The sequence below is a fragment of the Budorcas taxicolor genome, chromosome 2, assembly GCF_023091745.1.
Source record: "Budorcas taxicolor isolate Tak-1 chromosome 2, Takin1.1, whole genome shotgun sequence".
Lineage (NCBI taxonomy): Eukaryota > Metazoa > Chordata > Mammalia > Artiodactyla > Bovidae > Budorcas > Budorcas taxicolor.
Window position 1 is genome coordinate 147,885,669 of NC_068911.1, and position 14,490 is coordinate 147,900,158.

The following is a 14,490-nucleotide window of genomic DNA, read 5'->3' on the forward strand; positions in this document are numbered from 1 at the left end:
AATGCTATTCTCCACTGAACTTTTTAATCTTGGCTGAGTATTTGTAATAAATTATTAGAAAGAAAACTAGTGGTTAATTTTTGTGACACTGCCTGTTTTGTAGCTAATCTGTTTTATCTACTGTTTTGTTTTGTTTTTAAAGAAAACAAAACAAAACTATGTGGGTAGTGCTTTCAGTTACTAAAACCAGAAATTCTCTGTTGGAATCATTGGTTCTATTATGTTGGTGTAAGTTACAAAATCCTGTGAGGTTATAAAGCCTATAAAGTTTTGGAGCAAAATATTGGTGCCTGGCCATTCTATTACATCCATCCTGAAATGATCTTGTACCTGCTTAAGTCAGGGGGAAAAAAAATGCATATAACCTTGCTTGTAATAATATACCTTGAACATAAATTAAGTGAATGATTTTGAGAGATGTAGATTTTTTTACTCTTAACTTTTAAAATCTGTGTTTTATTTAGATGGACCAGTCTTACAATCCAGATGAAAATGAAGTTCGAACTCTCTTTGGTCTTCGTTTAAGCCAGAAGAGAAATAATAGTGTTGTCAACAGGTCACTGTTTAGCAACATTGTTACCAAGAATAAAGATGTAAGTCTGAAAAATAACTGAATACCAGTAATTCAGTAGGTCAGTTTTCTAATATTTATATGCTTATGCGTTTATGAAGGCCCATATCTTAAAACTGATCAATATGCAAAGAGCTGGTCCTTCTTTGATTTGTCAAGTCAGTTTGAGAAAAGTGAGCAGAAGACCAACCATGTTAGAAACTTTTGTGTATCTGTGTGTATGTGGTTAGTTATCTTCAGTTCTGCATAAATGGGATCATGTTTTTTATCACTTGACTTTTTTCCGTGCATTAAGCTACAACTCTGTTTCTGTATCAATAAGCATAGGTCCACATCGTCATCAGAAAGGCCCGTGGCAGTCTGTGTACTGTGATGGGTATCTAGGTTGTTTCCACGTTCAGGGCTGTCTGTGGTCCATGTTTACATGTAGTAATGATTTTGCTTTTGTCCTGTTGTCATATTTTCGAAGGACATGTTCCTAGGATAATACTGGATTGGGTGGTGGTGTTTTTTTTTATTTACATGTTTTATATCATTTAATATGCACAGCTGCCTCTGGGTGGAGCATGACCACTGTCATCTGTATTGTAAAGATCACAAAATTGTGACATAGAGGACAATTAAGAGATTTGGCTACACAGTAAGGAAATGGTTGAGCTGGTACTTGTTTTTCTGAGATCTCCTGATTGGGCCTTCAGTTTTAAAGGATATTTTCTCCAGATCTGATGTTGGCTGTACTTTTTTTTTTCATTACTTTGGATGTGTAACTAACTTCATCGTTATCTGGTCTTGTCTGCTGGTATGCCTGGCATTTTTGACTGAATGCTTGACGTGAGATACAGATGAACTAAAAATTCATATTTTTAAGGCAAGACAGGAAAAATTTAAACATAAAATTTACTGTCTGCCCTTTGGCCTCCTGTCTGCCCCTGAGTGTGTACTGTGCCTCTGTCTTATGTACTAACCAACCATACCTACCATACCTCCCCAATGATAGAACTACCTGCTCGATCATCATTCTGCCTTGCAGATGTGTGACTGAACGTTCGATAAAAATAATGATGACTTTGCAGTGAGTTGAAATGATTGACCAAATATATCTTCCTATAAAGTCAATGATTGTGACAGTGTAACTGTAGATCCGGGAAGAAGCAAAAAGAGGGAACCATTTCTTGGACCATAACAGACAAGTAAGACATGTGGCCCAGAGGCTTTTGGTTACTATTACAAGAGACCAGTCCAGTAATAACACATCAGGTGGCCGAGCAATAAAATTCTTGCCTGAACTAAGGGAGCATTCCTAGCACCGTGGAACAAACTAGTCAAGAAATGCCTCTCAAATTCTGGTTGAAATTAAGACAGAGAGGGAGTGGATCATAAAATTAGCAGGCTTACCTACCATCCACTTCTGTAAGAATCAAGTCTTTAGCCACTGTAGTCACTGAAAGGAATTCAGGATGAGGGACTTTGTGCTCTAGAGAAACTTAACAGAACTGGCCCTCAGATAGTTTAGATATTTTCAGGAGATTTTATGAAACCGAGTTTCTTGCATCACAGAAGATCATCCCACACTTAGAAGAGCACTGAAACCATTAACTAAGGTGGGTCTTCAAGGATAGCAGTGACCTGCTACTGAAATGTGTGCTTGGTTGCATATACCCCTTCATCAACATCAAATACATGCTTGCCACACCCTTACCTGTTTGGAACTGTTCTCCAGGCTCTCTGAGAGGCTTTCTCCTGGGTTTATAATCCTTAAGTTGACTCAAAATTTTCCATTTCTTTTGTAGGTTGACTGTTGATCAGTTTTTTTGTCCATAATATGAAAAAACCATAAAGATACTTCATAAAGATACTTTGAGCATCTGGTTAGTGTTATTTTCCTTCCATAGAGCTGAGCATAGGGCTCACCTCTTAGTTTCCACCTTGCAACTAGGAAAAGGCCTGGAGGGGAAAACAGTCACACTGTTGCTTCTTTATCACCAGGGTGTTTGCTTCTTGCCTCTAGGGACTGGATATTTTATGAGCTCTGTATTCAGTATTTCTGTTAGTTCTTAGAAAAGGATTAGTCTCTTAACAAGACATTTTGTAACAGAAGTGGACAATGAGTTAGTTGGCTATTGTTCCCCGGTCTGAGTTCTGAGGCTTTAAGTAGAACGCTGAAAATAGGCTTTAAAATCTTTATGGGGATAGTTCTGTTAATAAGCATGTAGTGACTGAGGCATGATCTTTGTTGATTTACTGGGTATTTCATTTGTATCGTTGAAAGTTAATGGTGCCCTAAAGTAAAAGAACATGTAGGAATCATAAGTAAACACATCTTGCAGGTTTGGGAATCTGCTCCTTTGGTGAAGACCCTGAGGTCCTGGGTTAACAGTGTCACTTGAAGCAGCTCACAGTAAAATGGGTTTGCATCTACCATTTTGCTGTTGATTTTCTAATTGCCTATATATTCTTTTTCCTTTAGATTAATTTTTTAAAAGTGATTCCACTTTATCTCTACCTTTGCTTTATTAGCCATTTTATTTTTACAATAGCTTCTCTACAGTGTATAGTCTGTATACCACTCAAAGTATACTGTAAGGAGGTTAGAATGTATGTCTTATCTCCTCCCTTACAACCTTTGTACTATTGTCAGACATTTTCATATGTTTTAAACCTCAAATGCATTGATACTGGTCCTTTAAATTAGTCAATTACATAGTACAGAGATTCTTCTGGAAATCTGTTTTCTATATTTACTCACATATTCACTATCTAACCAACCATACCTACCATTATCACATATTTACCTACGTAGATACCATTCCTAGTGGTCTTCATTCCTTTCTAAAAGAACTGTACTGAAGTATAGTTGATTTAGAATGCTGTGTTACCTTCTGCTGTAGAGCAAAGTGATTAAGTTGTACATATGCATACAATAAAATAGCTAATAAACCAATGGTAGAGATAAAGGGGAATCACTTTAAAAATTAATCTAAAGGAAAAAGAACGTACAGGCAATTAGAAAATAAACAGCAAAATGGTAGATGTAAACCCAGACACATTGATAATCACATTAAATGAAAATGGCCCAGACACTACAATAAAAAACTAAGATTATTAGACTGGATAAAAAGTAAGATTCAACTATATACCATATATAAGAAACTCGTTTTATTTATTTATTTATTTATTTATTTTTTTACTTTACAATATTGTATTGGTTTTGCCCTACATCAACATGAATCCATCACAGGTGTACACGTGTTCCCAATCCTGAATCCCCCCTCCTACATCCCTCCCCATACCATCCCTCTGGGTCATCCCAGTGCACCAGCCCCAGGAATCCTGTATCCTGCATCGAACCTAGACTGGCGATTTGTTTCTTATATGATATTATACATGTTTCAATGCCATTATCCCAAATCATCCCACCCTCTCCCTCTGCCACAGAGTCCAAAACTCATTTTAAATGTGAAAAAAAAAGTGTATAGGTTAAAAGTAAAAGGATACAACAAGATATACCATGAAAACACTAATTTAAAAAAAGCACCAGTATATAATATTATACAAAGTTGATTTAAGAATAAGGAATATTACTAGGGAAAAGAGGGACATTTTAAAATAAAAGTCAATTCATCAAGTGGACATGATAATTCTAAATGTGATGTACCTAACAGCAGAGTTTAAAGACATATGAAGCAAAAACTGATAGAAATAATAACAGTAGGTAGACAAGTCTCCTTTTGATTGCAATTTCAAGGTGTCACTTAATAGTTGATAGAACAAACGATAGAGCGAGCATAGAAAATTTCAACAACACTGTCAACCAAGTTGACCTAATTACCATTTATAGAACAGTTCAGCCAACAAAAGCAGAATATAATTCTTTTGAGTTCTCATGGGACGATCGCCAAGATAGAACATATTCTGAGCTATAAAATACATCTCAATCAATGTAAATTTCTTTAACCACAAGAAATTCAAGTTAGAAATCAATAACAGAATGACATCTGGAAAATCCTCTAGCATTTGGAAATTAAACAACACGGTTTTACATTATTATAGTCAATTGGATGAAAATGTGAAAGTCTTGAGTGCAGATTAGCAATTTTTCTCAACTATCCTTAGAGTTTTCCTGAAGCTCTGCATTAAAGATTTATAGATTTATCTTGAGATCAAGTCAAAAGTTTATTGTCTCGATGAAGTAACTGGAATGTTATCAAAGCAGGTATTATTCTTTTTATATGTTATAAATTACCATAGGTCTTTGTTGAGCGAGAGAAAGACCAAGACATAGAGATGGAGAAAGAAGGGGGAGAGGGGAGAGAAAGAAGATGAAGAGAAAGAGAAGAAGTGGGAGAAGAAGAAATTTTTTAAAAACACGAGTGGAGTTATTGCCACAATAAAAAATATTCAGATATAGTGAGATCAGACCCTTTGAGAAGCCCAGAGCAACTCAGCTCAAAAGAACCACAAGAAGATAAAAATGTTTCACTTTTAATTCTTCTGTTCTATCTATAAAAATATTTTACCATAACTTTGAATTCCTAGGAAGAATGTGGCCACCTCATGCAAAGAGTTGACTCATTGGAAAAGACTCTGATGCTGGGAGGGATGGGGGGCAGGAGGAGAAGGGGACGACCGAGGATGAGATGGCTGGATGGCATCACTGACTCGATGGACGTGAGTCTGAGTGAACTCCGGGAGTTGGTGATGGACAGGGAGGCCTGGCGTGCTGCAGTTCATGGGGTCACCAAGAGTCGGACACGACTGAGCGACTGAACTGAACTGAACAGTAAAGTGGGGCCCTGGATTTTTTTTTTCCACTTTTTTTTCTTAACCTTGTTGGTTAACGTATTTTTAAAAATACTGAAAGGGCACTGAGCCAAATCCCATGGTACCCATGCTGACAACCATGCCTATTTACTGAGAATCTTAATTTTTGTAAGTTTTCCTTATAGGTTTATAGGTATTGGACTGATTAATAATTTAGTGGAACTTGAGAGGTTTTGTGCTTCTGGCTGTGCTATCTTGGATATTTTTACCAGTCTGTGATTTTAATCATTTATCTAAGTTCTTCTCTACTTGTTCACATGTATTTTTAATAGAAATTTGGAAACCTACGGCTGAGAATGCTGGATTTATCTTCCTTTATATTCTTCTCCCTTTTTCATGTGTTCATTTTTATGTGTATGTCCTTTTTCTTGAAATGTCTCTTCATGTCTTTTGCCCATTTTCTAATTAGATTTGTGACTGAGTTTTAAGAGGTTTTTACATGTTTTGAATACTAGTTCTTTGCTGGATATGTAGTTTACAAATATTTTCTTATAGTCTGTAGCTTATCTTTTTATCCTTAATTAGTACCTTTCAAAGAGCAGAAGTATTAATTTTGATGAAGTTTATCAGTTTTTCAGTTAGGTGCTTATATATTCTGTCCACTTAGCATACCAACATAGATCATTATCCTTCTTTTCAATTTTATTTGCTCTTTATAGTAAAGATAGTGACATTTTTAGTTATCATAGTTGTCTCTTTCTATTTGAACCAGTATTTAGTTCATAATACATTTTTTAATACCTTCTACTTAGAATATTCTAGGCAAACCAAAAAATGATCCTAATACGATTTTGCCTGAAGAGCCTTGGATGTGTGTGCATCACAGTTGATTGTAGTGTCGGTACAAATTATTTTCAGTGTTGTTTCTGAACATAAATTTTAATAGCATCTCCAGTTATTTGTTGATCCTGTGATAGAGAAAATACTGTTTGTCAGTGTTGGAGTGGATATAGTTTTCATGTCTAGTGTGATATGTAAGCAGGCTTAAGCCAAAATTGCTGTAAAAATGGTGTCAGTTTGAGTCTGTGATGTATTAGGCATTGCACAGAGTTCCATGACAAATATGTTAAATATGATCCTTTCAGTAAAACATGATAGTGTCTCCTATGAACAGTTATAAAGACTATAAAGAAAGCTGAGTGCTGAAGAATTGATGCTTTTGAACTGTGGTGTTGGAGAAGACTCTTGAGAGTCCCTTGGACTGCAAGGAGATCAAACCAGTCCATCCTAAAGGAGATCAGTCCTGGGTGTTCTTTGGAAGGACTGATGCTGAAGCTGAAACTCCAACACTTTGGCCACCTGATGTGAAGAACTAATTCATTTGAAAAGACCCTGATGCTGGGAAAGATTGAAGGCAGGAGAGGAAAGGGATGAAAGAGGATGAGATGGTGGGATGGTATCACCGACTCAATGGACATGAGTTTGAGTAATCTTCAGGAGTTGATGATGGACAGGGAGGCCTGATGTGCTGCAGTCCATGGGGTCACAAAGAGTTGGACACGACTGAGCAGCTGAACTGAATGAACAGTTACTTTCATTCCCTCATCTGAAGGATAGACCTGCATTATAGGCCTGTTATAATAAATGCCGCATAGGATGCTAAAAGTTAAGCGAAGTTTGAAAGAAACACCACTTACTTACTATTCTGTGTTTTTTCTAGTTGCCGGAATCTGCGTTCAGGGACCTCATCGTGGCCACTGTTGCTGTCAAGTACACTCAGTCTAACTCCGTGTGCTATGCCAAGAATGGGCAGGTAACCAAGCTGTCAGGCTCACCTGGAGGGAAATTGTGGTTTTACAAAACGATACTCAAAAATCCATCTGCCTTGGGAACTAGACTGGCTTGAAAAGGAAGATGTTGTCAAGTTTTTCTCTTTGGGTTTGTCAGTATTTACTCAGTGATGACTACAAAGTATTGTTGGCATTAAGTGTTAGAATGGTCCTCTTGTTCTTTACCTGGAATGAGTTGGCACATTTAGGATTAGCAGACTGTTAATAGCTCCTATGGAACTAGTTTATTTGCTCCCCTCCTCCCTGTCAGTAGTATTTCCAGTGAAGAGGAAGTAGAAAGTACTAGCCCATTATTTTGCAGCTTGAAGGGTATTTTTATTTATATTTCTGTAAGTCATTTTACTAAGAATCTGCAAGCTGGGAGTTAGCATCATCTTTTAAAATCAACTTTATTGAGGTATAAATTTATATACAGTAAAATGTACCCTTTTTTAAAAAGTTTAACACTTTGCACAGATTATATGATTATTTGACCACTACCACAGTCAAGATGTTGAACATCTCTTCTGAACTGATGTTAAGCTAGAGACCTTCTTTCTTAGTGCACCAGCCGACAGAGTAGGCTTCCCTGGTGGCTCAGACAGTAAAGCGTCTGCCTACAATGTGGGAGACCCGGGTTCGATCCCTGGGTTGGGAAGATCCTCTGGAGAAGGCAATGGCAACCCACTCCAGTACTCTTGCCTGGAAAATCCCGTGGACGGAGGAGCCTGGTAGGCTACAGTCTATGGGGTCACAGAGAGTCAGACACGACTGAGTGACTTCAGCTCACCTCACCTCAGCCCACAGAGCACAGAACCAAGGTGGCTCATCAGCAGAACTCTACTAGCTCTGGGGTGAACCTGGATTTACCATAATAACTTTAGCACTGTTTCTTCTCATGGTGTCTTGAGCTCCTCTCTAGACGTTTGTTAAATTATTTAGCCCATAAGTGAGAGGGGATAGTGGATATTAATCGGAATTAATTAATATTAATAACCTGGAAGACCCTTTCAAATTCAGCATTTTAGTGATTGCCTACTGTCTGAGAAGAGCTAGACACGACTTAGTGACTAAAAACTGTTGAAAGATTGCTAACCTGTAGTAACAAAAATCTGGAAGATTGTGGCTGCTGGTCTAATAAGTTCCAGTAAGACCATACTTTACTGCTGATATCCAAAAGTTCTAGAAACTTCTGTAATATTAATAGCATGCCTCAAATGTCACTGAGGAGTAAAATATGAATAGTATTTATAAAACATGTTACCCTACCTTTAAAAACTATTTGTACTTCATTTGGCCTGATTTTTTTTTTCTCCCTACAAAATTGATAGATTTGAGGGGACTATGCACAAAGAAATCCATTAAGAAACATGTTGTTGGAGAAGTATTCATTTTAATGCCCATGTTCTTCAGGTTATTGGCATCGGAGCAGGACAGCAGTCTCGTATACACTGCACACGCCTTGCAGGTGATAAGGCAAACTATTGGTGGCTTAGACATCACCCACAAGTGCTTTCCATGAAGTTTAAAGCTGGCGTGAAGAGAGCAGAAATCTCCAATGCCATCGATCAGTATGTTACTGGAACTATCGGCGAGGTAAAAGGGCTGTTATTGAGTGGGGTTTACCCTTTCCTGGTTAACTGTTGTCATCACTACAAAGAGAAAAGGTATCAGGTTGGCCAGAAAGTTTGTTTGGGTTTTTCTTTAAGATGTTATGGAAAACTTGAGTGAACTTTTTGGCCATCATATTTTTCTTGAAGCTTTAAATTGTCTAAAATTACTAATCTAAACAATCTTTGTCTCATTTACCTTTCTTTGGCATTCTTTATCCCTTTCTGACACCACAGATCATCTGTCGTCTTAGATTAGAGCCCCTGGTTTAGTTTTGTATGCTTGTACCCCCTGCTGGTTCTGAGTTTTGATGGCAGGGACTGTTCTTCACCCATCTTGGATGTCTGTCCCAGTGCCAGGCATGTTGCTTGCTGTGTGATGGATGTGTATTCAGCATTGCATACAGGTTACTTGACAGCAGGTAGCAAATGCCCCCCACATTCTCCAGACACTCCATTAACAACTCAGTGTACTTGTGTTATGGTTCATGTTCTTTAATGTTTTCTACCTTAAAGAAGGTATGAGGGAGCATTAAAATTGCAGGTATTAGGTAGCCTGCTAAAAAACGTAGGACTTAGCCCAGTTTCTGTAAATACAAGTGCTTAATGGGTAGTGGTTACAAAATAAAAATTAAGTTCTGGTCTTCTGAGGGGGTGAGTCAGCTCCACTAGGTTGTCCAGCCAGGGATAGGAATCCACAATACAATCAACAAGTGTTGCTGGAGAACATGCCTTGTAACCAGGAGGTGCTTCAGTCTTTTTTAAAAATGACGTTAATACTTGATTTTTCTGCTTGATTATTACACAGCAGATTGGGCTCTAAGTCCTGGAAGAGGACTTAACATATATGAATAAGAATAAAAGTAGATTGTAGAGTACATCCCAGCTCTGATTTGTATCAGATAGTACTGAAAATGGTGTCATACTTGTCTTTCCTCCCTGTCCCCACTTACAGGGTGAAGATTTGATCAAGTGGAAGGCCCTGTTTGAGGAGGTCCCTGAGCTGTTAACTGAGACAGAAAAAAAGGAATGGGTTGACAAACTTAATGAAGTTTCCGTCAGCTCTGATGCCTTCTTTCCTTTCCGGGACAATATAGACAGAGCTAAAAGGGTAAGTATGAAGTTGGTGTGTGTTTGCATAGATTTGGTTATTATGTACTAACTATTTTGAAATAGTGCTTCTGATTTTTTCAGTTCTATGAGTTATATGTAAGTTATATGTAAGTTGTGATGATACGATGTATCAGTATAATAGCTAGAGAATTATTTGCTCTGTGGATAGCCCGAATTCTGTTATTTTGCCTCTTTGACAATGAGTCAGTATGCAATGTGAATTGTTGTTAGCTTACTCTCTTTACTGGAGCTGGCAGTGGTAGTGGTTGATTCTGGCATGTTTTGGCATGAGGTTGTATTTTGAGAGTCGGTCTCTGTCTTCCCCTCCCAGAGTGGCGTGGCCTACATCGCTGCCCCTTCCGGTTCTGCCGCTGACAAAGTTGTGATCGAGGCTTGCGATGAGCTGGGAATAATCCTTGCTCACACGAATCTCCGGCTCTTCCATCACTGACTTCATCAATACATTATTTTATACCCTGCCTGTGTGTAGGTGAAAAATCATGTATGGAATTTTGAAAATAACCTTTTTTAAAACTAAAGCATAAAGTTTTCATAATCTTCAGTCTACACTGTCTTAGTTATAGGCACTGTCTTGATTATTGTAACTTAATAGTAAATTGTGAAATTGGGTAGTGTGAGTCCTTCACAGTAGTCTTTTGGAATAATTTCTTGGCTATGTCCAGGTCCTTGGCATTTCCATATAAATTTTAGAATCAGTTAGGCTCTGTTTTTACAGGAAAAAACCTCTTGAGATTTTAATTGGCATTGCATTGAATCTGTAGATCAATTTGTGGAGAACTGACGTACCATCTTCTCTCCCTTTGAAGATTGATCCCCTTTGGTTCCCACCAGCTTTTAGTTGCTTTACAGGAGCTTCAAATAGACCTTTTAAATATTTTCGGCCAGTGTTCATAATTACCTGCAGGAGGATTAGTCCAAAAATTTACACCAATAAATATAATAATTTCTAATAATTGGTTTAGCTTAAATAGCTTTTATATTTCTAAGTAATTTCTAGCAAAGTATTTTTTTCCCCTCTAGGAATTTGACTGTTTTAAGTTTTCAAAATTGTTAATTAGCATATAGTTGTAAGCAGTTTTCTGAATTTTTGAAAGATCTTTATTATGGATGTTTTGGGATGAACACAAAATAGTAAAATTCTACGTATCTATATTTCATGACTGCTTAAGTTTTATGTACCCTACTTGCAATGCCTAAACACTATTTTGAAGCAAAGTCTATATATTTCATTTGTAAATATTTCAATCAGTTAATATAAAAATAAAGTAGAAAATTTTTTAAAGGAATATTCTCACACTTTAGAAAACACACGACTACTTCTATCAACTGAGAGCACCAAGAAGTGTGACACCCCAGGGGCAATGGACATAACTAATACTAAGGTTGTGGTTTCTAATACCACTATCTGAAAGGAGCCAGGACTTCCAGCTTACTGCAGTCTGAGCAGAAAACCCATAACAAAACATCTGGATCAGTAAACAGTGTATTTAAGTTGGGGGAGCGCCTAGGGCCCAGGAAGAAAAACATCAGCCCTCACTCATTTATGAACCATCCCCTGAGGGCAGCTTGTACCATCCTGATACCTCTAGGGGCACCTTCTTACTAAAGCCCAGTCTTTGTCCCTTCCTGAGAGCATGAGTTCCTGCAGGTCTTCCAAGTTTCCAGTGCTTCCATTCTTGGATACGCTTAAAGCTCATTTTTGCTAAACACTGTGCTAGGCACAAATTTACTTTAATTTTTTTTCCTTGTAATATTTTATTTTATTTATTTATTTTTACTTTACTTTACTTTACAATACTATATTGGTTTTGCAATACACTGACATGAATCCACCATGGGTGTATACAAGCTCCCAATCCTGAATCCCCCTCCCACCTCCCACCCCATATCATCTCTCTGGATCATCCTCATGCACCAGCCCCAAGCATCCTGTATCCTGTATCGAACATAGACTGGCACTTCGTTTCTTACATGATAGTATACATGTTTCAATGCCGTTCTCCCAAATCATCCCCCCCTCTCCCTCTCCCTCAGAGTCCAAAAGTCCATTCTATACATCTGTGTCTCTTTTGCTGTCTCGCATACAGGGTCATCATTACCATCTTTCTAAATTCCGTATATATGTGTCAGTATACTGTATTGGTGTTTTTCAATCAAAAAATGGGCCAAAGAACTAAATAGGCATTTCTCCAAAGAAGACATACGGATGGCTAACAAACACATGAAAAGATGCTCAACATCACTCATCAGAGAAATGCAAATCAAGACCACAATGAGGTACCATTTCACACCAGTCAGAATGGCTGTGATCCAAAAGTCTACAAGCAATAAATGCTGGAGAGGATGTGGAGAAAAGGGAACCCTCTTACACTGTTGGTGGGAATGCAAACTAGTACAGTCACTATGGAAAACAATGTGGAGATTCCTTAAAAAATTGCAAATAGAGCTGCCTTATGACCCAACAAATTTACTTTAAAAAATAAATGTAATAAACCATGCCTGTGTGGAAAGTGCATTAAACATCTGTAGCTTGAAGAATTTTTTTTTCAGCCATGCTGTGTGGCTTGCAAGATCTTAGTGCCCTGGCTAGGAATTGAATATGGGCTCCTGCAGTGAAAGCAAAAAGTTCTCTTTAACTACTGGATCACCAGGGAATTCCTAAGAATCATTTTTAAATAAACACATATATCACCATCAATGAGGTGAAAAAGAATTTTGCCAGCAGTTCCCCTGCCATGCCCCCTCCTCACCACACCTGTTCTTGATTACGTTCCTTGCTTTCCTTCTAGGAAACTACCTTTAGGCCGTTTTGATACTCATCAGTTTGTGATCATCTTGGGCACATGCCTTGTATTAGTTGCTCAGTTGTGTCTGACTCTTTGTGATCCCAAGGACTGTGACCCAGCAGACTCTTCTGTCCATGGGGTTTTCCAGGCAAGAATACTGGAGTGGGTTGCCATTTCCTTCTCCAGGAGATCTTCCCAACCCAGCGGTCAACCCCACGTCTCCTAAATTAGCAGGCAGATTCTTTACCACTAAGTCACCAGGCTCTTGGAACTTTGTTTTCTCATCTACAAAATGGAGTTGGATTTGCTCTCAGAGAGGCTGAGTAGCTCCTGATTGTTAGCATGCAATCCAGGGCTGGTTTATCAGGTTCAAGTTCCAGCTTTGTTACTAACAAGCTGTGTGATGTTAGGTGATTCACCTAGACTTTCCCTCACTTCCTACTTGTAAAGTGATGTTGCAATATACAACTCTTAGGGTTGCCCTAAGGAGTAAGTGGAATAAACTGTTTAAGAGCACTTAGAACACCACCTGGGGTGTGATAGATAAATACTATTCATAAAAAAAGCTATGTGTTGCTTTCATAGTGCTTTTGTGTGTATGGGGCATAAAAGGTATCAGAAGATGATGTTAGTGTATGGAAATTGGATTTTGCCTCAGTTTTTGAACTGGTAGCCAGAAAGTTTCTGAGTTCCTTCAATCTTTCATCTACTCTGTTTTCCCAGACCCCACTTCTTACAGCTACCAAATTGGTTGGCTGGACCTGCACCAGGGTCCTAGCCCAGGCCATGACCCCTCTCTGGGTCAGAGATGTTCTTTCTCTGATGGGATTCATGCAGTGAGTAGCACAAACTGATGCTGAGATTAAAACAGCAGAAACTTGATTCAATGGCCAAAGAATGAAGAAGTAGGAATGTAGTTTGCAGATCAACTTCTCGATCCAGTTTGAGTGGAGACACCAAATATATAGAAGGTTCAAGGTAAAAGGGAGGGAATTGGAAAGGGGGGGAGGTATATTTGTGAGTTATCCAAGGACAGCACTGGTTTATGGAATTCTCCAGGCCCAAATACTGGAGTGGATGGCCATTCCATTCCCCAGGGGATCCTCCCAACCAAGGGATCGAACCCAGGTCTCCCACATTGCAGGCAGATTCTTTACCAGCTGAGCCACCTGACCTCCTGATCTGCCTCTTGAGAATTCTGTATGCAGGTCAGGAAGCAAAGGTTAGAACTGGACACAGAACAACAGACTGGTTCCAAATAGGGAAAGGAGTATGTCAGGGCTGTATATTGTCACTCTGCTTATTTAACTTATATGCAGAGTACATCAAGAGAAGTACTGGGCTGGATGAAGCACAAGCTGGAATCAAGATTGCCGGGAGAAATATCAGTAACCTCAGATATGCAGATGATGCCACCCTTATGGCAGAAAGTGAAGAACTAAAGAGCCCCTTGATGAAAGTGAAAGAAGAGAGTGAAAAAGTTGGCTTAAAACTCAGCATTCAGAAAACTAAGATGATGGCATCTGGTCCCATCATTTCATGGCAAATAGATGGGGAAACAGTGTCAGACTTTATTTTGGGGGGCTCCAAAATCACTGCAGATGGTGATTGCAGCCATAAAATTAAAAGATACTTACTCCTTGGAAGAAAAGTTATGACCAACCTAGGTAGCATATTAAAAAGCAGAGACATTACTTTGCCAATAAAGGTCTGTCTAGTCAAAGCTATGGTTTTTCCTGTGGTCATGTATGGATGTGAGAGTTGGACTGTAAAGAAAGCTGAGCCCCGAACAATTGAGG

General features: G+C 38.4%; 1 protein-coding gene across 2 annotated transcripts in view; it reads left to right on the top strand.

The window, feature by feature from the left end:
* Positions 1–12,357, top strand: part of ATIC (5-aminoimidazole-4-carboxamide ribonucleotide formyltransferase/IMP cyclohydrolase) — a 28,333-nt gene extending 15,976 nt beyond the window's left edge. The window contains exons 12-17 of one of the 2 annotated variants that reach the window (XR_008201466.1): positions 465–593; positions 7,053–7,145; positions 8,575–8,757; positions 9,727–9,882; positions 10,216–10,386; positions 11,993–12,357. Coding sequence is in view for 1 of the 2 variants with exons in the window: in XM_052661244.1 (XP_052517204.1) it covers positions 465–593; positions 7,053–7,145; positions 8,575–8,757; positions 9,727–9,882; positions 10,216–10,335 (681 nt within the window). In the remaining variant the exon portion in view is untranslated. Of the gene's footprint in view, positions 1–464; positions 594–7,052; positions 7,146–8,574; positions 8,758–9,726; positions 9,883–10,215; positions 11,503–11,992 lie in introns of those variants that run through there. The other variant, XM_052661244.1, reaches the window with a different exon arrangement.
* Positions 12,358–14,490: the final 2,133 nt, after the last annotated feature.